This window comes from Populus alba, chromosome 13 (assembly GCF_005239225.2).
Source record: "Populus alba chromosome 13, ASM523922v2, whole genome shotgun sequence".
Taxonomy (NCBI): Eukaryota; Viridiplantae; Streptophyta; class Magnoliopsida; order Malpighiales; family Salicaceae; genus Populus; species Populus alba.
Genome location: NC_133296.1, coordinates 715,580 through 739,903, shown reverse-complemented (window position 1 = coordinate 739,903; position 24,324 = coordinate 715,580). Strand labels below are relative to the sequence as shown.

Sequence of the window (24,324 nt, the reverse complement as noted above, 5' to 3'; positions counted from 1 at the left end):
TGGATACTGCTTTGTTCCTTGATCATTGAAGTCCACTTTCTGATGTTAGTGCATGTTGCATTATGCTAGTCTTTCCAATTTTGAAAAGGATATAAACATGAGAAGAAAGTAAATCAGCTGATCCTGTGGCACAAAACACTTTTCTGTTTTGGAGGGCGTAATAGAATGCAACTAATTTGGTAAACACAATCACAGAACATCTGAAGTTGAAACCATGAAATGAATCGAACCCTAAGGAAATAACATGTTGCTTTCCCAATCCTTACCACAGAAGTACCTCAGGCAACAAAGTGCCATCTTCATCATAATGAAGGGAGCCAGAAAAACTGAGGGGCTTGCACTTCTCCCCCATCAAAATCCTCTTCTTGCATAGCTCCTCACCACATTCTTCTCTGCTTTCCTCCCTGATTTGCACTGGTTTTCCTCCATTTTGGCTCCTCGTAGTATTTCCCAGGAACGAAGCCATCCTCAACTTCTGATCGGTACGGAGTACCCTCGATGGATTCCTAAGCAAGTTGCTGCTGCTTTCCTGTCTTCCAGCTGGAGTATCGGACATGCCAACACCACTATGCAGGTCATGGCTAGTTCCCTGTCTTCTAAGCACAGTATGATCAGTGTTGGTTTTACCTCTGAAGAAGTTCAGACTGGTATACTTTGTGAAAAAACCCAATAGAGGAAATGACACTTTTAAAAACATATCCGCTGCCCTGCTTGGTTTGTTATCTCTCCTTTCCATTGTTGGCTTCTCATGCTCTTCCCCCTCCTCCTCCTCTTCAATCTCCAGAAGAGGTAATGAAGACTTTGGTGCAACCCCAAAAGGCTGATCTCCATCATACAAACCGTCATCTGCCCACGCCAAGTCACTTTTATAACCATCTCCATTTTTGTGGACCTTAGAGGAAGCCTTTGGTGATTTCTTCTTGCCAAATACACTAGGGAAGAAGAGGCCAAACTTCTCTGGAAGAAGGCTTTTAGGCTTAACAACCCTTTCCTTCTTGGCCCTGGCGTGATCATCAAGGTGATCAGTAATGCAATCATTGCTTCTTCTCCGCATTGTCTTGGCCAACAACTGAGGTATTCTGATTCTAATCTTTGGTTCAGGCATGGTGGAGCAAGAGACATTATATAGTTGAGAGTTTGGAGGGTCATGGCTAGCAATGATATCTCTACAAGTGTTAGGGTTTTCTTCTTTCATTTTGCCTCTCTGAAAAGCATTACTTGCCATTGTTGTTGGCTTTCCAAACAAATGAAATGGGACTCGAAGATGGTTTTAAAAAGTGGGTATTGGAGAGAGGGAAACGTGGCTTGAGAAGTTCCTTCTTTCATGGGATTTCTTGTTTTCCATCTCAAAAAATGACTTGATTAGTCAGTAAGATCGAGGATTAAGCTGGTGAAAGTTTCATTGCCACTAGCCCACTACTCCTAGTGCATATCTACAAGTCTATAAGCACGTCACATTAGCAAGGCACATAAATCTTTTAGGTCCAAAAGGTTAATCCTTGCATATAATTCAAGTGTTGAAGTTGAATCAATGGATACTTACTGTTTTTGTGATAAGTGACAAGTAACTCCCCATGACAGAGAAGTTTTTCTTGATTTTAGAGGTGGATAATAGAGAAAATGTTCTTATTTTTTTTTTAGTAAAAATAAACTATTTTGTTAGTGTTTTTTAAGAGTTTTTCTAATTAAGACTTAAAGTTGGAGGGATAGCCTATAAAAAAGAGAGAAAATTAAAGTGTGATAATGATATGCAACTAACCATATCTATCTATCATTTTTTTATATAAAGAAATGCAAACTTAATATATTTTTTTAAAAAACATTTCTAATTTTACCAATTTTTTTTTCTTATAAAAACTCTCAATTTGAAATATAATATTAAATATGACTTAAACTAGAATGTTAACTCGATAAATTCACGGTCTAAAACTTAATTTGGATCATATTTTAACTTGAATCAATTTTAATATTGACTCAACCAAATATAAATGACCTCACATTTTAATATGTGTTCCAATTAACTAGGTCAAATAAAGTTTAAACTCGGTTGAATCAAAATCAAATTTTATTTTTAAAAGAATGTTATTCTAGATAAAACTTATAAATATGAGTTGATTTAATGATCTAAGTTCTTTTTTTTTATTAGACCTAGGTTAAGTTTAAAAACTATAATTCAAAAAATAATGAGTTTTTAAAATGAATATTAAAGCTTGAAATTCACATTTATTAAATGACCTTTGTATTTCACTCTAGTAAAGAATAATAAAATGACAAAGTCTTTTTCATTTTGGTTCTCAAATTTTTTTTAAGGGTTTCTTCTTCTTCTTATTTTTTAATTTCAAACTTAGTTTTTCCCTTCTAATTTCATCATTCAATATTAAGTTTACTAGTTACTGGGCTTCATAATTTATTTTTGATTTTTGTACGGAGTTATCCCGATTTCATGATCTAGATCGTGAGTTAGCCATGATTCAAGTTATTTATTTATTTTTTAATTAATTTTTTCCCCTAATTTTATTCTTCAAAATTGAGTTGATTGAGAATTAATTTTCATAATTTATTTTGATTTAATTTTTATGGGGTTATCTCAATCTCATGACCCATGTTTAATAGGTTAACTTAAGTTGATTCAATTTATTTTTAGTTGAATTTTGTTTTTAACTTTATCCTTCAATATTAAGTTTAATATTTTATTTTATTTTATTTCTATAGGTTATTATGGTTTTATGATTTTGGTAATGGATTTAACTGAGTTTTTCTAAATTAATCTAATATCTTGTCGTATTAATTTTGAAAAAGATATTATCTTGAATTTTCTAATAAAATTATATTTTTAATGGCAATTCAAATTGTTTTTTTGATATGTCAATTTAATCAAATCACATCAAATCAATTTTTCTATAATTTAATTTTTTAACTAAAAAATAAATTAACTTGAATATTTTTTTTACATCCAAAAGACTCATCGACAATGATATAGTTTCATACTAAAAGTGGATTGGGTAATAGATAATTTTACTTGGGTATGATCCACGACAATTTGAATATGATATTTGACCCAAACTATAAACCCAAATTAATTTAATTTGGACAGTTCACTTAATGGGCCGACTATAAAAAGTGCCTGTTTCTCGCAATTTCGCACACTAAAACCCTTGTCATCATCTGCTACCTCAAAAACGCTGTTGTAGGAGAAAGCCAAAAGCGGCCAGGTATTCTTCTCCTTCTCTTTTCATCTCTTCGCTCTCCATCAATTTCTACACTGATTTTCTGTACGTTTTTCCTACACTATTTTTTTTTTCCTTGGATTGTTTGGTTTTCTCTTTAAGAGATCCTCTTTTTTCTTGGCTTTGTTTGCTTAAAGTTTCGATCTTTTGATTGAATTTGATGCATTAGGTTGTCTAGAGGTTGATTTCTGTGTTCTTGGAAGTGGGTTCTTTCGATTTTGGTTTATAATGAGAGGATTGCGTGGATATTTGATAAATCACCGTGAGCTTAGTGATTTTTTACATGATGTGTGTTTTTTTGTGTTTTTTTTTTGAAGATTTCGGTCGCTTTTATGTTAATTAATGTATAAGAGTTTTTGATGTTTCAGACCTAAATTTGTTTTTTTTGTTTTTTGCTTTTGTGATTTTTTTTTTCTTTTTTTGGGTTTTTACCTTCTGTATTTGGTGATTTAGAGTTTGATACTTTATGTTGAATTGAGCAGGTTGAAAGATTTTGATTGCGTCATGTCGACTTTTGCAAAACCAGAGAATGCATTGAAGCGTGCTGAAGGTGAGTGATGAGTTGTTAACTGTTAACGCCCTCTCTAGTGCATAACTTTAATTTTCCTGGAATGGTGTTCAAACCTCAGAATTTAATGTATGTTATGTTTTAAGTTCCAAAAGTTATGATGATATCAAATTAGTTTGATGCTTCCATGCGTCACATTATTGGCAATCTTTCAATCATCTTGCATAGTTTTTTATTTTTTCAACAAAAAGTCTTAGCTGTTTGTGATTTAAATTTGGCCTCATAGGCGAAGTGAACAACGCATGTGGTTGTAGAAGAGCCACTTTGTTTTCCCAGAGAGGCATCACTAGACTTTGCTCCAGATGTAGCTTTAGTATGGTTATTTTGGAAGTTGGGAAATAGTCACAGGCCTTTTATTTTCCACTTTGTAGTTGCATGTTTATGAGATTTTGACATATATGTGATACTAGCAGGCCAATTTCCATGGTATATTTTTATTGAATTTTCATTACTTGTATGGTTGCAGAGTTGATAAATGTTGGGCAGAAGCAAGATGCATTGCAAGCTCTTCATGATCTGATCACTTCGAAGAGATACCGAGCTTGGCAAAAGCCACTGGAAAGGATTATGTTTAAGTATGTGGAGCTTTGTGTTGACTTGCGGAGGGGCAGGTTTGCCAAGGATGGTCTGATTCAGTATCGTATTGTTTGCCAACAAGTGAATGTCACTTCCTTGGAGGAGGTGATCAAGCATTTCATGCATCTGTCCACTGAGAAAGCTGAACAAGCTCGTAGTCAGTCACAAGCCCTTGAAGAAGCTCTTGATGTGGATGATCTGGAAGCAGATAAAAGGCCGGAAGATCTGATGCTTAGTTATGTCAGTGGTGAGAAGGGAAAGGATAGGTCTGATCGTGAACTTGTTACTCCTTGGTTCAAGTTTTTGTGGGAGACATATAGAACAGTACTTGAAATATTACGGAACAACTCGAAGTTGGAGGCGCTATATGCAGTAATTCCTACTTTCAACATTAAATGTTTTGGTGCAATACATGGTCCTTTTGTATTGGCAGCATCTATCTCTATACATTTGCAATACATGGTCTTTTTGTATTGTCAGCATCTATCTCTATAAATTTTTGATATGATGCACATATAGAACATAAGCAGACACATTAAGCTTTTTATGGAAAGAACATGTCTAAAATCATTGTTTTTTATGATAAGAGTGTGCATCTGATATGTGACCATCAAGTGACTTGTAATTTACATGTGGGTTATGTCCGAGGCCCAGCTGTAAGGTTTTTTTAACCTCTGTCAGCTGGATGGACCAAAAATTATAGACGGTTTATAATGTTTTCCCTTTATTTAACAATTCTATTCTGAGTTTCAATTTCTTCTTAGTTGATCAGCATGCAATCAGATGATGAGAATCTGAATATTGATGCTGGCCAACCTTTTCTCATTGTACTTTTGAGTTTTTCTTTCTATCCTATTGACAATCAATAGCATTTGGACTTTTGATGATATGGATTTCTCCTCCTTTTAAGTCATCTGCTCATACTTTGTTTACCATAGGTTGCCCATCATAACTATGTGCTCATACTTCTACTATCTTTCACCATTACATGGTGCATGACTTGGTCGGATGGTTGTGTCTGTTCTGATGACCATTAGTATGTAAGTCCCAAAGATTATCATATGGCAAAGCAGAAACTGCGTCTTACTGAATTCAAGTTGTTATGTGTAGATGACAGCCCACCGAGCCTTCCAATTCTGTAAGCAATACAAACGGACAACAGAATTTAGGCGGTTGTGTGAGATCATCAGGAATCATCTATCGAACCTTAACAAATATAGGGACCAAAGGGACCGACCTGATCTGTCAGCTCCAGAGAGCTTGCAGTTGTATCTTGATACACGATTTGAGCAGCTAAAAGTAGCTACAGAGCTTGAACTGTGGCAGGTATGCATATTGCTTTATATATCATTCCTACATGTTAGTTTTGTACCTGTAGTGTCTCTTGTAGGATGTATTATTATATTCTATTTCACTTCACTTGACCCAATTTTCATGTGCAGGAAGCTTTTCGGTCCATTGAAGATATTCACGGATTAATGTGCATGGTCAAAAAAACTCCCAAGGCATCTTTGATGGTGGTTTATTATGCGAAGCTAACAGAGATTTTCTGGATTTCTTCAAGTCATCTTTACCATGCTTATGCATGGTTAAAGCTTTTCACACTTCAGAAAAGCTTCAATAAAAACCTAAGCCAGAAAGATTTGCAGATGATAGCATCATCTGTTGTTTTGGCTGCTTTGGCAGTGGCTCCTTATGATCACACATATGGTGCATCTCATTTGGAACTTGAAAATGAGAAAGAGCGGAATTTGCGGATGGCTAATCTTATAGGTTTCAATCTAGACCTGAAACCTGAGAGTAGAGAAGTGGTAATGCAATTTTTTCACTTGCATTTACTTTCTTGGTCTATCATTTATTAGTTTATCTAATGGCTCTCATTTCCATAATGTTTTTTCTGCAGCTTTCAAGATCATCCCTTCTTTCAGAACTGGTAAGTTTGAAGCTGTGATTTCTTGCTATTTATATATGTTCTTTGTTCTTATTGGAAAATGATTTCTTCATAAATAATTCTTCATTTTATTGATTAAAAAAGATAGATATAGAAGTGCTTCTTTTCAAGAGTAGTTTCTATTATTGAAGGTTGAAATATAATAATGCTATTTTTTCCTTATTTCCACGAGTAATCCAACTCAAATTCATGTGCCCCAACTCTACTTAACTGAAATTGTTATTCCATGGGTTTTGAAACAGTATCTGTAATATGCCTTGTTCCCTGTGTAAACATTTGAAATGTCTGATTTCAACATCATTTTCAGGTATCCAAAGGTGTAATGAGCTGTGTAACACAGGAAGTAAAGGATCTTTACCATCTTTTGGAGCACGAATTTCTACCTTTAGATCTCGCTGCAAAGGTTCAGCCATTGTTATCCAAAATTTCTAAACTTGGGGGCAAACTTGGTTCAGCTTCTTCTTTGCCTGAAGTGCATCTCTCGCAATATGTTCCTGCCCTCGAGAAGCTTGTTACCCTGAGGTTGCTTCAACAGGTAGACAATTTTTTCTGCTATACCTTTTCTTTTGGAGTTTGTTTCAATATTATTTATTTATTCTATCTGTGGTCACATGTGCTCATACATACTTTTTTTTCAGGTGTCTCAGGTGTATCAGATGATGAAAATTGAGAGTTTGTCTCAGATGATCCCATTTTTTGATTTCTTTGCCGTGGAGAAGATTTCGGTTGATGCTGTGAAACATAATTTCATAGCTATGAAAGTTGACCATATGAAGCATGTTGTATTGTTTGGCACTCCGGTATGCTTCATTCTGCAAACATTGTTTTTACTCATGTACTATTTACTCTTTCTCTTCCTCTCTGATTCTCCCATCTGCATGCCCCTTTACAGAATTCCACTTCTGAACTGTTGACATTACTTCCTAACTTGAGTCCCTCTGTATCAATTCTTTTGTTGGAATCAAGTATATTGTGCTTGCATCTTGGCTATTTGCTTGCATTGATTCAATCCAAGTGGTCTGTCTTGCCTTTTGCACTTGGTTCTTGTTGTGCTGGTGAGAACACCATAGCAGAGTTTGACTGCATTCACTTGACTCTTTCAGGGTCTTGAATCTGATGATTTGCGAGATCACTTGACTGTTTTTGCTGAATCCTTAAATAAAGCAAGGGCTATGATTTATCCTCCAACAAAGAAATCATCGAAGCTGGGTGAGATTTTACCTGGACTAGGGGAGATTGTTGATAAGGAACACAAGAGACTTCTTGCTCGGAAATCCATTATTGAAAAGAGAAAGGAAGAACAAGAACGTCAACTTTTGGAAATGGCAGGACATCTGAACTATTGCCTCAGTATAGCTTACAGATTGATTGTTTATTATGGTTCGCTTTCTTCTTATATCAATTTTTGTCTTCTAGGAACGAGAGGAGGAGTCAAGGAGGCTGAAGCAGCTGAAGATTACAGAAGAGGCCGAGCAGAAGAGGCTTGCAGCCGAGTATGAGCAAAGGAACAAGCAAAGGATACTCCGGGAAATTGAGGAGCGTGAGCTTGAAGAAGCGCAAGCTTTGCTTGAGGAACAAGAGAAGCGCAGTAAAAGGAAAGGAGGAAAGAAGCCCATCTTAGAAGGAGTGAGTTTAGATCTTGTCTCATTTACTTTTCATTAAATAGGGAGCTGTGCCTGATATGACAATTTTATTTCTACGTAGGAGAAAGTGACAAAGCAAATTTTAATGGAAAGGGCTTTGAGCGAGCAACTCAGAGAGAGGCAGGAAATGGAGAAGAAATTACAGAAATTGGCTAAAACAATGGATTATTTGGAAAGGGCGAAAAGAGAGGAGGCAGCCCCATTGATTGAAGCTGCTTTTCAACAACGATTGGTGGAAGAGAAAGCACTTCATGAACATGAACAGCAGGTATCTGTTTAAGTTTTTGTCACATGTCCTTGAAAGGTCGTTTTCCTTCCATATCATTCCATATAAATGTTTCTCTGCCCCTGTCCTTCACATCTTAAATTGCAGCATGCCTAAAAAAAGGATGTTACCACTTAGTGTAATTATATTTTTGTTCGATATAGTTTACTGTGGCTGCTGTTTAAGTCATGCTAATCAGTGTCTGCATTGCAGCTGGAGACTGAATTGAGCAGACAACGCCATGATGGGGACCTCAAGGAGAAGTATAGGCTGTCTCGGATGTTGGAGAACAAGGTCAGTGTCCAATATCTCTGTGATTCCACGTGTCATGTGGCGAGCTACTTCATCTAAGGAAATATGAGGATAAATCCTCCAGGCCTGGATATTCTGTGGGGCAATGTTTTGTTGGCTTGCTTTCAACATTTAAACAAATTTGATTTTTGTTCTCTTTCAGATCATATTTGAGGAAAGAGTGAAGAGCCGTCGAGAGGCAGAATTCAACCAAAGGAGAGCCGACAGGGAAGAAAGGCTCAACCAGATTATTCAAGCTCGGAAACAAGAGAGAGAAGCTTTGAGGAAGAAAATATTCTTTGTTAGGTCTGAAGAGGAGAGACTGAAAAAGCTGCGTGAAGAGGAAGAAGCTCGCAAACATGAAGGTGGATACCCACTACACTGAATGGACACCTTTTTTCCACTCGATACTTGATCCATATTTTATGTTCAATGGGTTTCCTTTTATCCATTTCTGAAGTTTCTCTACTTTTTATTCCCCAATGTTGTTGCTTGCCTTCCCCCATTCAACTATGTGTTCACAAAGTGTCCTTTCTAAGCATATACAAGTTTGTGATTGACCAACTCATGTTCTATGTATTGGTGTTTTCAAACACAGAGGCTGAGAGACGCAGGAAAGAAGAAGCTGAACGCAAGGCGAAGTTGGATGAGATAGCAGAGAAGCAGAGACAAAGAGAACGTGAATTAGAAGAAAAGGAACGGGTAAGGAGGGAAACTCTCTTGGGAAGAGCAACTGATGGGCTTCATAGGCCTTCTGAGCTTCCTGCCGGTCCAGAGCCTGGGGCTGCTGCTGCTGCAGCAGCAGCTGCGCCAGCCCCTGCAAAGTATGTGCCCAAGTTCCGGCGAGGTGGAACTGAAGGCTCAGCGCCTGCTCCTCCAGAAACTGATAAGTGGGGCGGTGGAAGCAGTAGGCCAGCCCCACCAGATTCTGACAAGTGGGGTGGTGGAAGCAGTGGCAGTACCAGGCAGGCCACTTCAGATACAGACCGGTGGGGTGGTGGTGGTCGCTGGGGCAGTGGTGGTAGCAGACCTGATGATCGGAATCCGCCCGGTGATAAGTGGGGTGGAGGTTCAAAGTCCACCTGGTCATCATCTAGGCCTCGTGGTCGCTGATAATCCCAGAGTCTACATGAACATTTTAAGGTGGCCATTTTTGTCTTGGTTATATTTGTTGAATGAAGGGAAAATGCACCTGGGAAAACCCTTGAGGAATAATTATTACTAAGTTATAGTTTCAAATTTTGTAGACTTGCAAAACATTAAAGTGACATCCTTGACTTTTCCTTTTTTCTTTTCTTGTATGGTATTGTTGAGAAATGTTTATTGTAATTTGGACCTGTCACTTTCGAAGAGTTGTTTATTCTTTCTCACTCCTGAGTTGTGTAACTTCTTTTCCTAGTTGATATTTGTTATCCCTATTTTCAGGGATTAAGGTGCCCGTGACTTTGTTTTTTTTATATCCTTACCAGTGGAATCATCCATCTTCTGTTCTAGCCATTAGTATTCCTTATAGGAAATTTTAGTTTCCTTACCCTTTTCCTCTTACCTTGTGTCCACTGAAACAGAAGACCGCATTTGTATTTCAGGGAGTACCATTCATCCATGTTGAAACGTGGCCTGGTCTCGGCTCCTATTCTCACAATTCAAGTTCTATCCAAGCAAGTATGTGGTTATGGTCAAGTGTAGCGATTTGGTAGGTACTAGGTAGTGATGGTGGCAATTTTAGCTTATAATGAAACCTTAAAACCTAAATCGTTTATATTTATATATTCATCATATTCTTTCTGTTATGTAAAAGTTGGCTATCAATTAGCTCTTGCCTTGTACATTTTTCTTTGGTTTCAAGCAAATCATCAAGCCTAAGATCAACGCACTTATCCTAAATGTTTGTTTTTTAAATTCTAATTTCGATTTGACATTTTGACCCCCCCTGTCAAATATTGTACTTAAATCAGTGTTCTGTAGCCATCATCCATTCTAACCATGTCAGGAAATTAGCAGACGATACTCGATAAACCAGTTCAGATTGGAAAAGGAAAATATCAAGTTTAATTGCATGTCAAGTCTTCCTGTCTTTTCACATCAAATCTTCTGATTCTTTCATCTCAACTCTTGTCTAATCTGTAGTGAAACTAACTGTCTATTTACATTACACAAAAAAGGCATTTGAAATAGATAAGATGCAACTGGGATGGAGTTCATGACTTGTACAGGCCACCCAGAGAGATGCACTATCTCAATTGGAAATGACAAGATCCACTGTTCATTCACAAATCAATCATCTCCTTTGTTTTCGAGATGCCTGCAAAAATCACAGATGGACAAAAACGTTGAAAACCATCCACCAACACGCTTCCAGCAACATCTTCATCCTAATCACTGAAACTTTCTCCAAGAGAAGAGGCTCGGAGTATGAGGAATGTAGTTGAAACGTTCTTCATCAATTTTTAGGAGATGCATTTCTTCTATATCCAAATTTAGCAAGTCATCACTTCGGTGCAAACAGCAGTCGCGCAGCAGATGCTATCGAACTCCTCCGTTAGCATGTTAAACCTTAAAATCTTGTTATGACAAGGGTGATCAACAAATCCTCCGCTTTTTGGTTGCCAGTTCTGAAAAGCAGGTTTGGACGACAATGATAAACAATTCAGTGAAGTTTCCCATCAACAGCAGCAGGGGCAGTGGAGAAAAGATGGCAATAAGAAACACTTGCAAGTTGTCTCCAGCACCGTGTTTGAAGACTGAACATCATATACCGATAGCATTCATAGTCCTCAAATACAGATAGAACCCTATAATCCACTTCCAATTCACGGAAGAAGAATCCACAAACAAAGGCATTTCTCGGTGGTGTTGCGAGAGTGATTCTTTCCTGGGCGAGTGGATTGCAGACAAAATACTCCACTCCTGGCTTAAGTGCTTTGAACAATACCAACCGTTGCAAGAGCATAGAGCCGAACAATCAAGCAGTTGCAGTCAGCGTGCGGTACCTTGCTCATTTGACTTAAAGGAGGTGTACAAGGATTTAGTTAACTAGTCGCGTTAGGTGCATGAGAGTTTGACTGTTGGCGTTAATCCTAGGCCCTTCTTCAATGTAAAGACAGTAAGACTCCTCTGTCAAAGTCATAAGATTCAAGAATTCCAGGAGCAGCTAGTTCTCTTCAGTTGCTGTTGGGCAAAAGATAGAGTTGAAGTTAAAGGCTCCCCATTTTTTGCACACTCGTCGACAATCAGCTGAGAATTTCAATGAGAACATCATTAGAGATGCGTTCAATATCAACCATTCTTTCTACTTCGATGAGTGAAAAATGTGTCAACCAATAGATCACAAAGAAACGAATTCCTCAAGGAGCAGTACAGGACTATGGTACCTGCCTGCATGCAAGAAAGAAGGGCAACAAAATATTAAAGAAGCTGATACGTGAAATACATATTGCTTGCAAGTTTCCTTTGATAAGGGCAACACCCAGGGTTGCTTGACTGAAAACAAGAAAACAGAATATCCACGTTCAAAATCACAGTAAATCATTTCTTAATGTTACTTGACAATGGCAGAACCAATCCACAGTTAGAAACAGTGAATCCAATACATAGGAAATCACAAAGATCCATCATATATTCCTCTAAACTCCAAACAATATCATGAAATGAATAGAAGGAAAAAAAAGAAAAAGAAAAGGTGTTACGATCATAATAGTTGGGTAGAAACGGCATGTCGTCTACTCTTGGGGACCACCTAATCCATTAAAGAAAACGGGTTAACCCGAAATTGAGTCTTCCTCTCTCTAAGCTAAAACCCTTCTTCTCCCCTTCAAATACCTCTCTTTTCATTTTCAAAGTTTACATTTTTATTCAAACGAAAACTTCTCACTGATTCCTTTCGCTGAAATCAATGAGTTCACTCGTTCTCAGATTTGCTAAGCTCTTAAGAGCCCCTTCTCCTGTCATCATGCCCACCTCTTCTCTAGGTCTCTCACTCTCTCTTTTTATGTTTAAGTTCGTGTCTCTGCGTGAGTGTGTGCATGCGCGTGCTATGTATTATACTTGCAAAGTTGCAATATTTTTTGTTTATTATGCAATTGGGATTTTGGGTTTTGTGTAAAACCCACTTCAAAGAACTTTATGTTGTTGAATGCGGTGCTTTTGAAATTCTTGTTCTTAGAGGATTTTTATCAAATAGTTAAGGGGAATTACTGAGAGTGTTTGTAGAGTGCACATGTTTGGAAATATTGAAAGGCGTGTGTGTGTGAGTGAATTGTTTGAATTGATTTTGTGTGTGATTGTAGGGGTAGGTTTGCAAAGAAGCTTGAGGTCTTGTTACTCAACCGTGTCATTTAACAGTGACAATGAAGAGGGGAGGAATGATAAAGTGGAAGAGGAGTTTGATGATTTGCTTGGCGATAGGCGCGAGTCACGGTTCCAAGGTGTGGATCCTAGAAAAGGATGGGAGTTTCGCGGTGTGCACAGGGTACTTTTTTTTTAAGTGTTTAATGAGTGACTGTGAATGTTGTCGTGGTTTGGTTGGATGTCTCTTGTAAATGGAATGGTTTTCTCTGTGTTTTAAGTAGCATTGGAAAACTAGAATCTGAATTTTCTTGATGTGCTGTCACTGAAAACTGGACCCATGATCACTAATCATTGCATCAAATGACAATGTTGCAACTTTGTTCGATGATGGCTGTGTTTCAAATTGAAAATGCTCTTTTGTGTGGTTGGAATTCTGTGAAGTGTTGGATATGAAACATGAGGAGCATTCCAGCTTGCTTTGATGGTTTTAATGCCATCTCATCTTTTCTTTCTTTTTACTTGGATAAAAGAATTGGTTAGAGAAGAAATCATAATGATGCTGAATCTTGAAATTTGCTGCTTTTCCATTTGGCTTGATTTATTTTGAGGTGTTTTGATATAAATATTAAATCATAAAGATTACCTTAAAATTTCAATGCGGTTAATCTTCTATGGTGTTTGTTTTTCTTTTTTATTTTCAGTTAAGGAAAAGTATAATTAACTCATAGTATTGTTTTTACAGGCAATTATTTGTGGAAAAGTGGGACAATCCCCTGTGCAGAAGATCTTGCGAAATGGGAGGACTGTAACCATCTTTACTGTTGGAACAGGTGGCATGTTTGACCAAAGAATTATAGGATCAAAAGACTTGCCAAAACCTGCTCAGTGGCATCGAATTGCTGTGCATAATGATTCACTTGGGGCTTATGCTGTTCAACAACTTGCCAAAAAGTATATATTTAATCTTTATAGATTTCCCGTCCAATTGGATAGAGAAAACAAGCTAAATTTCCTTTGTTTTTTTTGTTGGCTTTTTTTTTTTGTCTCACTAATGGATCTTTGGTTCAGCTCTTCAGTTTATGTTGAGGGAGACATTGAAATTAGAGTTTACAATGACAGCATCAGTGGCGAAGTTAAAAACATTCCTGAGATTTGTGTTCGTCGTGATGGTATGTCTACTTCTAATACTCCCCCCTCCATTCTCCCGCCCATTGTTGTTATCATTATTACTACAGAGTTCAAAGAGGTGTTGGTTTATTCCTTTTGGTATCATCCTGCCTCTTGTAATAATAATATATGGCAGTGTTGCTTAAGTTTCAATGCTGCTTGGAAATTAGTAGACCTTTCAGCTTTAGATTGAAAATAAATGACTTCTGTTGATTGTATGAAGTTGAATCAAGACCCAAAAACATTAGACAGAAATCCCTGTATGATAGTATTGACAAACTCAAATGATATGCTATTGAAAAGTATCTGGCCCCATTGTGCAGCATTGAGCCTCATGGGGTTAAATACTGCTCTATTGTCTTTTGTCTGATCATCATGTTACATATTTTTTTAGTCCAGTACAGCATGTTGCTATTTTGCTATGTTATTAAGATGAATTGGGAGGATAGAGAGATTATTTGGTTACCGCAACTGTGGGCTTTCTGACCAAGTGGTGTCCTTTTCTTTTACAAACAAACCTTAACTTATAAAATTGATTGCATGAGGACGTGGAGATGATTGTAAATGCCTATCAAGATCACAGCATCTGATGTAGTTGTGTGAATGGCCTTGAACTCAACCTGGTGTTGAAGTTTTGGGTTGGGGGGAGATATGGATATATTTCACTAGAAATTTTGGTTTTGGAGTATAAGTACAAGTTAGTACACTGAATATTCCTCATTTTCAACCCCTTGCAATTTAACCTCTGCAGGAAAGATTCGCCTTATAAGGAGTGGAGAAAGCATCAGTAATATTTCCTTTGAGGATCTGAGTAAGTTCTCCTCTCCCTGCCACTTTCTAATGATGACATGGTCCATGATACCGTATTGAGTTATTTGTTTTTGACTGTTAACTGGGATATGATGTTTTCATCATGGAGATGCAATTAGTTTGTACTTTGTAGTCATCTTTGAGTGATAGAATTGCCTATCTAGCTTTCAACAATTTTTCCTTGAGGAGATGCCATTAACACTTGCATCCTTATTTGCAGGAGAGGGATTGTTTAGCTGAAATTCACTGGATATTTTGTGTTAATCCTTCCTAAAAAGCAAGAGTAGCTGTTTCCCCTAACTTTTGTAAGAAATATGGTTCCAGCTAGGCTGAATGTGACAGGCCCAGACAAATAGCTTTTGTTTCTTATTTCTATCTTTGACTTGTTCTGTGTACCCTTTTTTCCTGAACTGTGTGTGTGTGTGTGTGTGTGTGGATGAGGGTGGGTGGGCGGTGGTGGTGTATACATTTTTTTTTATTGTAGAGGTTATTTGATTGATGGGATTTTATGTTTGTTTTATATGAGAATCATGGTTCCAATGAGATTGATATTGTACTGAATTTTACCATTCTTTATCCTTATTGATCTTGTCATTTGATTGTGAATAACTCTGCTTTGTGTACCGTACATTTGTGGTGTCTAGGTGCATTTAACAGCATGTCCAGGTGCATTTATACATTGTCAAAGGTTGCTTGACATTAGAATTGTTGGGACGAAGTGTTAGAGACTTTGTAAAATTGAAAGAAAGACAATTGGTCATCCTGAAATCGCCAGCTTAAGTCCCAAATTGATCTATCTTTGAAATATCATGTACAAACTTCCCTCAAAAAAGAAGAAGAAATATCATGTATACTACTCTAAGCAAATTTATAGTCACCCTAATTTAGGAACTTTTGGAACAGTCTTATTCTTAAACTGCTTTGTTGAGCGTCTTAAATTTTGTGTATGCATCTGTTGATATGCAACTGCTGGGGAAAAAAAGTTTCATTTTTTAGTTTTTCAATGATCTTTATTGTTACACCCATATATGACTGCTTGATAAGCTAGCTTCAGTCTTTTAGATACAGAAAGGACTTCTCAAAATCATTCAGGTTGCATTAAGGTCATAAAAGCACAACTGGTACACCTCAACCCTTTGATTAGGCAAACCTACTGTTAAGATTCAAGTGCAGATTTGCAGATCGCAAGGACACTGTTTGTTCTTGGTAGGCCAATATGCATCATGGATTGGCATTTCAGACAATGCAATGCAATGTAGTTTGTATGCATGAAAAATCTATTAGCAATGAAATGTTTGTTGCAATTGAGCACAGCCTAGAACATATTGAAGTTTTGGAATCTATTTTGACTGGAAAAAGTTTTAGCCGGTTTGTTTTTGATGTTTTAAAAGTATTTTAAAAAAAAATTTAAATTTTTTTTATTAATTTTAAATTAATATATTTTTAATGTTTTCAAATTATTTTGATGAACTGATATTAAAAATAATTTTTTAAAAATAAAAAATATTATTAACATATATTATAATATAAAAATTTATTTTAAAAACAATCATAACCCTCAAACAAGGACTTGGCGATACCATTTCGCTGCGTTGTTCCACTTGATCTTGCCTGTTTGTTGTCGCTTCCTTTTTTTCTGAGTCATTTAATACCGGAACAGTCTACATGTCAGTACTAACCACTTGCACAGGTGAATAGTGCTGTCTGAGCATGGTGTTTGACATTTCTATCTAATCGTATTTCAAAAAGTTTGTTTTCTTAGTTTTAAATATTTTTTTATTTTTAAATTGTTTAGATATATTAATATTAAAAATAAATCTTAAAAAATAAAAATATATATATTTTTAAAAAATATTTTAAAAAATAATCTTTATAATAATTAGAAACATGTAACATTCATAATGGACAATTTATTAACTTCACCATATCTATTTGTCTAGTGCTGAATTATTTACATGCAATTAAACTTGATGTTTGCCTTTTCCAATCTGAACTGGCTTATCGTGTATCTTCCGCTAATTTCCTGACATGGTTAGAATGGATGATGACTACAGAACACTGAATACTCGACAACTCAGGGGTCTCAGTTGGGTTCAGCTGGCCCCAGTTTCATCTCAAAATACTTTTAGTATCTAAGAGGATTAACGTTATTTCTATATTGTAACTCTATGAAGCTATTCAAAGCGTCATCCGTGATGACACGTATCTATAATGTTTACCTTAGACTCTACAGTTGTTTAAAGCTCGTGGATCTACTTGCTCATTAGGAGTTTTTTGTGGTACAAGGTAATCATAGCTCGACAGCTGTCCCCTTTTTATGTTAGATTAATGACCTAACGGTGTTATATTAAGATGCCATACTAACTTTGTCAGTTTGTCCTTACCTCTTTTGATTCAACCCAGAGAACTTTTATCATTTAATATTAATCCACTCGAGGAAATGGGAGCCCCTCGAAGGGAAATGGCCTATGATAATTCTAAACAAGGAAAGTGGGATTGCCCTTTTTATTATACATTGTCTCTTTGACGCCTGTTCACCATAGAATTCATTTTAAAACCATCAAAAGGAATCCTATTACAGAACAGATGAGATTATGGAGGCAAAACCAGCTTGCTGAATAACTTAGTGTGCACCCTTTTACACTGTTTTGATCATTATATCGAAAAAGTTTCAGTTTTTCATTTGCTGACCTATTATGTGTGTTATTATTAGATTTATGGTATAATGTTGACTCCATGGCCCCCGTTACTGCATTTTATTACCGGTTAGCAATACTCTGCAGTGAAGTTCTAGCACTTCTTGACATGTGAACACATGTCCTTATAGTCATTAATTATTGTTGTGTCGTCGAATCATGATTGCTCTTTTGGCCAAACTTCTTAACTATCGAAACTGCGAGAGTCACATGTTGATTAATCCTCAGTTTTCTGGTCAATTAGGCTAATCCTTAACTGCATTATACTACCGATCAGCAGTACTCTGCAGTGAAGTTCTAGCACTTCTTGACATGTGAGCACATGTCCTTGTAGTCATTAATTGTTGTTGTGTCGTCGAATCATGATTGCTCTTTTGGCCAAACTTCTCATTTATCGAAACTGCGAGTCACATGTTGATTAATCCTCAGTTTTCTGGTCAGTTAGGCTAATCTGATAGCTGAATGATTGAGTGACCTGACGAATCAGGTGGGGTTTATATATTTGATTAATCCTCAGTTTTCTGGTCAGTTAGGCTAATCTGATAGCTTAATGATTGAGTGACCTGACGAATCAGGTGGGGTTTATATATTTGTCTCAGATTCTATTGGTCGGCACATTGTACTTCAACTAATCAGCTTCAAAGTTCATGGAGGTCATAAAAACTTGATGACTAGTAATTGCATTTATTTGGCAAGGTAGCAGAGAGTCCGCCATGTGTGCAGGCCCCAGATTGCATGATATTGCACTAAGGGAAACCGCACTTCTATCAGAATTCATTTTTGTTTACGTTTTCCGTATCTTAGAGCATATTTTAATTAATTTAGCACTAGTTAATTGGCTTCATGGCTCATCAAGGAGTTGCTTCGTTGTGGATTTGTCTATTTAAGGCATCTAGCTGTTAGGCTCCTTCCTTCACTTGGTCTTTTCCCTCTTCTGTTTCTGAACTCGAGAGTCAAGATGATGTTTCTGGTAGTCTTTTTGCTCACTTTACTATCTCATGTGCCAGCCCTTGATGCTTGCCCTAAATGTGGCAACATGCCAGTCCCTTACCCACTTAGCACAAGTGATAATTGTGGAAACCCTAGGTACAGAATCTATTGCAACAATGGTGCTCTAGAGTTCTTGTCAGCTCAAGGACTATACTACAGGATTCTCAGTATCAATCCTAGTGCTTATAAACTTGTCATACGCCCTCCCCTGATAGGGAAAGACACATGCTATTCCTCTGATCTTGCCGAAGGAGGATTAAGGCTTGACGAGAACTTGCCATTCAACATATCCGTTCGCAACACTGTTATGTTATTCAACTGTTCCGATAACCTTCTCCTGTCACCGTTGAATTGTTCGTCGACCAGCTATTGTAGGCAGTACGAGGAGATAGAAGAGGCGAGTGCGTGCAAAGGAACTCTTTGCTGCCACTTCTTGAAAGACGCATCAATGACTTCGCATATGATTAGGGTTAGGGTTGGAGGGTGCACAGCTTATACTTCTGTTGTGGACATCAAACCTGCGGATCCCGTTGGTAAATGGAACTATGGAATTGAGCTGCAATGGATGCCTCCATTCTAGGAGGCAGCACGTGACTGCTTGTGGTGCAAGCTTCTGAACTATATGATATATAGTCTATATTGTTGCTTGTTATGACTACTTTAATTACATCCCATGTCCTTGTTGTTCATCTGCTGTTCCTTCTGTTACCCGTACGTGTGTGCTTGTTCCATCTGTATTCTGCTACTTTTTAATGAATAAATCTATGCTCCTTTTCCTGCTTTTACTACTGACGAGCTCCTTTAATTAATTCTATTTAAAAAAAAATAATGAAAAATTAATCATTTAAAAAAGCTTCAGATTTATCATTGTTCCACCGACCGACAAATAATCTAATATCCCAGACTTTTATTAAATGAAAAACAAACGGAAAAAAAAATACTATGGATGTTAAATTATAAAAGGGCCTAATATTTTTATCAAGCATGAGTTTTATTCTAATATTCTAATTATAAAAAAAATGTATTTTTTTTCATACGCATAATATATGTCTTTGTTGATTCCAAGTCACATGAGGTTTGATAACTAGGATTAAATATGAATATGAATATCTTTGAGTGTTGAGAGATGAATGACATGAAGCTTCTTTATATTTGATTATTAGATGAAGCATTGAGTGGCATGGGGTAAAAAGCTAGGTTTTCAAAGGCAATCTTGTGAAATATGGTTGGATTTTTTTTTTTTAATTTTAGTTTTTGGAATAGATTAGGTTATAATATAGGCCATGAAATCTTTAAAAACCTAACCTCCCATACTTCTTGAAACATTTTATCTTAACCCCCACAATTAAAAATATTTTTAGATATTTTTTATGAAGAATTAGATTATATTTGTGATTTAATTTTCATTGTTTCTTGGAAGTAGAAATCCCCACAAAAGACCTTTGCTTGCGTGAGGAGATCAATCCAAGGGAACTATATATAGGCCTTTTGATGGGTGCCGGAAAAAGAACCATTCAAGCCAGAGAATCAAGCCCATGGCTCTTTGAAAGATTAATCTACCAAATTTAAGTTTACTTGTTGCCAATCATTCTCACTCAGATTCATGGAGACAAATTTGTTCAATGCCTCTTCTGGAACCACAAAACAGACCCTGGAAATTAATCGCCTGAGGCTCTACAGTTGCAAATACCCTTGGAAAGCTGGGAAGATTTGCTTTGGTTATTTGGCATTGTTGCAGTTAAAAAAAATTAATTTAAGAAAAGCTATAAATTATAGATTTTTCTTGACCAATATCTCAAAATGCAAACACTTTCAAATTTATCATCAGAGCAAAACATGAACGGAGCCGCATTTCCGGATCTTTTTTCAAAGGAAATAGAAGTACCAAAACCATACATCCATATCAGTGGAAGCAGCTCCCAGGAGAAAATAGAAAAAATTGTTTATCATCCCTTAAAACCAAACAATTTGACAAAAACATTGAAACCCATGCATAGAAACGTTCTTGTATATAGCTTGTTCTTCTGTTACATTGTATAAGTAAATAATGCACGAGGGAGTAAATTTCCAAGTGGATGCGAAGAAGATGCTGCAACAGAACATTTAACTATGCAACCTTCATTTTTACTTACAAATTAGCAATCAAACTATCACAAACATATCTATTAGACAGCATCTCTGTCTTCTGTCTGTCAGTAAAAGCCGAGCACAAACCAGAAATCAATACAAACAATTGAAAGACAAAAACACCTACTCCCTGTATTTCTACCTCATTTCTTACACATCTACTCCAATCAGTACTGGAAAATAAAACCAAGCATGCTCATACTGCCAGCAAAAATATGTCAAATATTTACTCTGTTTCCAGATAAATTGCTATGTCATCACTGTGGGTCTGCTCGACCTTTTGCCTTCCATGGCATCTTTCTTTTTCTGACAGTTACTGCAGAGGAAGGGGCCTTCCCGTGGCTTTGATCCAGGTGAGAAGGAGCCTGAGTTAACTGATAAACTGTCACCTGGGGTTTGATCCACTTGGCAAACAGCACATCTGCATAGCCCAGAGTTTGTGTTCGCGGGGAAATACTTACTTAATCTGCATTTTCATTAAAAAAATAACAAAGACAAATTAAAACTACATTTCAAGAGGCAGAGCTTCTAAACTCCTTATTCCCTCTTTCACTTATTAGTTCATTATATAACCAAAAAAAAAATCAGTTATCATGATCACTGAAGAAGAAGATAGGTAAGCAAAGACCATTATGGGTAGAGTTTGCCTCTGATATCATACTCAATGGTTTTGCATAAACTATTTGTGAAAAATAATAAAAAATGAATTTTACAATCAGCATACCGTTCTGCAAGAATAGCAGAACCCTCTTCAAACAGTTCCTCAACCACACCAACAGCAGAAAGCTTTTTGGTTGATTTGCTCACAGAACTCAGCGCTTTCTTTCCAAAAAGCAAACTGAACATATTATGCTTCTTCCTCGGTATTGGAGGCAAGACAGGAATGTCAGATGGGATGATATCAACAACAAGGCATGTTGTATCATCCTTCAGCCCCCTTGACCTCAATGCCTCCTAAAGAGAAACAACAAACAAGTATTAGCAATAAAGCAACAGAAGCACTGTTGCTTACATGCAAGAAGCAAAGAGTAGGCTCACCTTAACAACCAACTTTGCAGCAATCTCTGCAGGCAAACCCCTACATGACTTGGCAGCCATATCAGAAGATAAAGCATCCCAGATACCATCCGAAGCGATAACAAGTCTTCCTCCAGCATTTGAAAGCTGAACAACCAGAAAATAATTTCCTGAGCTTCAAAATTAATTTAAAAAAAAAAAGGCAGAAAACGAATCAAAATTAGAAAATAGACTCACTTTCACTTGCTTGACATGAGGTATTGGAACAATGAACTCTCCAACATCCGTGTCACCTATTGATCTAGAAAGACATAATCCACCAGGCCAACAACGCAAGGGACCAACCTACAAACCATTGAGAGAAGGATGAATAAGATTAAAAAAAAAAAAAAACATGAGGGAAGGAGAGGAGCATAAAATACATATCTGAACATGTCCTAGGTGACGTATAAAAAGGAACACCATACCTCGTTGCCTCCAAAAACATTTAGCCTTCCTACTTCACCCCCACTTGCAGTTACTCGCTCTCTCTCTTCAACATTTTCTTCCAGCCTATGATCAACTGTCAAAAGAGAAACCACACCCCCCTGGCTGTCCAATATGCATCGTGAATCCCCCACAGAAGCAACAGTCACAGTCCACTCATCAATTACAACAAATGTCACAGTTGTCCCAGAAGTCTCCCCTGTCATTTGTATCAAACTGAAAGATTAGTCTCTGTCCACAGAAATGCACACAAAGAGAAAGTAAATACAAGATGCAACAAAGGAAAATAAAACTACAACAGAAGGGATACAGATTCATACCTTTCTGCTGGAATTCTATGTCAGTTTTCACAAAACCAGCAACTAGTGCTTGAGGAAGTGCTTGAAGCCACTCTTCTCTAGTGATATCTTGAGGAATTGCACTCAAGACATTATCCAATAACTTCTCCTTCACAAAGATGGCGGCTGATACCCCATTATGTCCGTCAAAGATCTGCTAATAAAATGGATACTAAGAAATCCTATGGATCATCAACAAAACCAAATTTATGAATTTTTGTGGGTTTTAAAGTTGCTCCTAATTTACATAGGGTCCACTAAATCACGGTGTAAGGTAGGAAAACAAAAGGGGGGGGGATTAAAGATTCAAATCAATAGTCTTCAACTATTTGGGACAGAAGGAGAAAGAGGGTGATTCACTTTTCTTGTTAGAATTGTAAATTATTTGATCCTTTCTTTCTCTTCTACTTGATTCTCTCAGACCATGCAGAATCATCTCTTGGATGAGGAGGTAAATAACAAGTACAAAAAAAAGGGGTGTACCGCAAACACAGAGAATGATGTAGACAGATCCCCAGGAACCCTCTGGCAGTCAGGTTTTATGAGAAAGTAATCCTCGCCTTTCTTTGCTAAAGCAGCTTGTCCATACTTCACAAAAGGTTTCTCAATCTTGTCATTCCTAAGCTCACGCCCAATCAATGTCGCAAGTGGAACGAGAGGAGGTCTCATCCTCGATATATTGTCCTGGCTCATGACAGTCTATGAGTCAATACTTTCCATAACCCCAGTGCCAAAACCCTATTCAATCTTCATGAAGCAAATTAAAGATACACATGTGACTGAATCATTAAACCCTTACATGACAATTTAGTTCAACAAACACTAAAATCAACTATAAAGGACCAGTTTTTCCAGGATCCAAACACCGTGAAAAGAAAAACCAAAACTTTCGAGAAAAATACCATCTACTTCACACCATCACACAGGTATCTGAACTAAATTCAAAATTCTCTAAATCAATTCAGTACAAAATAATGCACCTACAAGAGAACTAAAATAGCTCATCCAAGCCTCAGTCCTTATTTTACAGAGAGAGAGAGAGAACTCATGCCAAAACCTCACTTCCATAATTCCAAACAAGCAAGACTATAGTTCACAATTCATCAACCACCCCAATTCTCCACTATATTATCTAGTTTTTTCCTCAAAAACCCAAATATAAAAAAATCAAATAACTAAACCCAGAATGTGCAAATCTCAAAAAATGGGTCTTCATTATCTTCCATCAAAACAAACCCACTAAACTTCTTCAACAAAGTCTCATCAAACTATTCAGTATTACTCAAATCTCAAGAAATGGGTCTTCCTTATTTTCCATCAAGAACCAAACTTAAGTACCAAAAAAAAAAAACATAAAGGGTCACCCACTTAAGCTAAAAAACACAACTTTAATTACACAAACACAAAATGTACATAAGAAAAATGAAAAACAAGAACATTAAAAAACAAACCGAGAAAAGAAAGAACACTCACAGTTGAAACATGAAGAGGTCTCAACAGATCCAGCATTGACAAGATTTGATCTATTAATTACCTCTCCATTTCTGAAACAAAAACACAAGGTTTTTCGTTAAAAACTATGACAAAGATTCAATTTTTATTCTTGAAAGAACCAAGAAGAAGATAGAGAGTTTTTTGGTGAGAAACAAAAAAATAAAGGAAACTTACAAGTTTGTGTGCTATGATTGGAAGAGAAATCTAGAGAGAGAGAGAGAGAGAGATGCTAGAGAGAGAGCGCGGGATTAGTGTGTTTGCTAGTGAGTGTTAAAGAGGTGATTTTTGTCAGGCAAAGTGTCTCTATTTTTAATAATGATGACAATTTTCATGTCCTAATCATTCGATGTAATTTAGGTTGGAAAAAAAACCCTTTCCAATTAGGTTTTTT

General features: G+C 36.7%; 4 protein-coding genes across 5 annotated transcripts; 3 read left to right on the top strand and 1 right to left on the bottom strand.

Annotated features, from left to right (window-relative positions):
* Nucleotides 1–3,124: 3,124 nt before the first annotated feature.
* On the top strand, nucleotides 3,125–9,891 carry LOC118060963 (eukaryotic translation initiation factor 3 subunit A). Its single transcript, XM_035074291.2, has 14 exons — nucleotides 3,125–3,212; nucleotides 3,710–3,777; nucleotides 4,262–4,743; nucleotides 5,482–5,697; nucleotides 5,814–6,182; nucleotides 6,275–6,304; nucleotides 6,630–6,857; nucleotides 6,961–7,122; nucleotides 7,426–7,647; nucleotides 7,739–7,948; nucleotides 8,027–8,233; nucleotides 8,444–8,524; nucleotides 8,685–8,886; nucleotides 9,120–9,891. Exons 2-14 carry the CDS (start codon nucleotides 3,732–3,734, stop codon nucleotides 9,632–9,634), a joined length of 2,970 nt encoding a protein of 989 aa, XP_034930182.1. The 5' UTR covers nucleotides 3,125–3,212; nucleotides 3,710–3,731; the 3' UTR covers nucleotides 9,635–9,891.
* Nucleotides 9,892–12,299: 2,408 nt separating this feature from the next.
* Nucleotides 12,300–15,359, top strand: LOC118060962 (single-stranded DNA-binding protein, mitochondrial). The gene is made up of 6 exons (XM_035074290.2): nucleotides 12,300–12,489; nucleotides 12,808–12,989; nucleotides 13,551–13,759; nucleotides 13,877–13,977; nucleotides 14,727–14,786; nucleotides 15,006–15,359. Exons 1-6 carry the CDS (start codon nucleotides 12,414–12,416, stop codon nucleotides 15,023–15,025), a joined length of 648 nt encoding a protein of 215 aa, XP_034930181.1. The 5' UTR covers nucleotides 12,300–12,413; the 3' UTR covers nucleotides 15,026–15,359.
* Nucleotides 15,360–18,301: 2,942 nt separating this feature from the next.
* LOC118060961 (wall-associated receptor kinase-like 20) lies at nucleotides 18,302–19,256 on the top strand. Its single transcript, XM_035074288.2, has one exon. It carries the CDS (start codon nucleotides 18,440–18,442, stop codon nucleotides 19,049–19,051), a length of 612 nt encoding a protein of 203 aa, XP_034930179.1. The 5' UTR covers nucleotides 18,302–18,439; the 3' UTR covers nucleotides 19,052–19,256.
* Nucleotides 19,257–20,531: 1,275 nt separating this feature from the next.
* On the bottom strand, nucleotides 20,532–24,259 carry LOC118060960 (probable protein phosphatase 2C 5). 2 transcript variants are annotated; one of them, XM_035074285.2, is made up of 9 exons: nucleotides 24,108–24,259; nucleotides 23,913–23,983; nucleotides 22,923–23,123; nucleotides 22,422–22,593; nucleotides 22,083–22,300; nucleotides 21,853–21,960; nucleotides 21,637–21,762; nucleotides 21,323–21,552; nucleotides 20,532–21,064 (listed from the first exon to the last, which is right to left on the bottom strand). In XM_035074285.2, exons 2-9 carry the CDS (start codon nucleotides 23,946–23,948, stop codon nucleotides 20,848–20,850), a joined length of 1,308 nt encoding a protein of 435 aa, XP_034930176.1. In that variant the 5' UTR covers nucleotides 23,949–23,983; nucleotides 24,108–24,259; the 3' UTR covers nucleotides 20,532–20,847. The 2 variants fall into 2 exon arrangements, with proteins under 2 accessions (XP_034930176.1, XP_034930177.1); XM_035074286.2 differs by lacking the exon at nucleotides 24,108–24,259 and having other exon boundaries at nucleotides 22,923–23,186; nucleotides 23,913–23,989.
* Nucleotides 24,260–24,324: the final 65 nt, after the last annotated feature.

Coding starts and splice junctions, on each gene's coding strand:
- LOC118060960 (XM_035074285.2), bottom strand. CDS start 23,948: ATGCTGGATCTGTTGAGACCTCTTCATGTTTCAACT. Junction 21,553..21,636: donor CTGCAAAGTTGGTTGTTAAG/GTGAGCCTACTC, acceptor GTTTCTCTTTAG/GAGGCATTGAGGTCAAGGGG. Junction 21,065..21,322: donor TCTGCTATTCTTGCAGAACG/GTATGCTGATTG, acceptor ATGAAAATGCAG/ATTAAGTAAGTATTTCCCCG.
- LOC118060961 (XM_035074288.2), top strand. CDS start 18,440: ATGATGTTTCTGGTAGTCTTTTTGCTCACTTTACTATCTCATGTGCCA.
- LOC118060962 (XM_035074290.2), top strand. CDS start 12,414: ATGAGTTCACTCGTTCTCAGATTTGCTAAGCTCTTAAGAGCCCCTTCT. Junction 12,490..12,807: donor CATGCCCACCTCTTCTCTAG/GTCTCTCACTCT, acceptor GTGTGATTGTAG/GGGTAGGTTTGCAAAGAAGC. Junction 14,787..15,005: donor TATTTCCTTTGAGGATCTGA/GTAAGTTCTCCT, acceptor CCTTATTTGCAG/GAGAGGGATTGTTTAGCTGA.
- LOC118060963 (XM_035074291.2), top strand. CDS start 3,732: ATGTCGACTTTTGCAAAACCAGAGAATGCATTGAAGCGTGCTGAAG. Junction 7,123..7,425: donor TTGTATTGTTTGGCACTCCG/GTATGCTTCATT, acceptor TGACTCTTTCAG/GGTCTTGAATCTGATGATTT. Junction 7,648..7,738: donor AACGTCAACTTTTGGAAATG/GCAGGACATCTG, acceptor TTTGTCTTCTAG/GAACGAGAGGAGGAGTCAAG.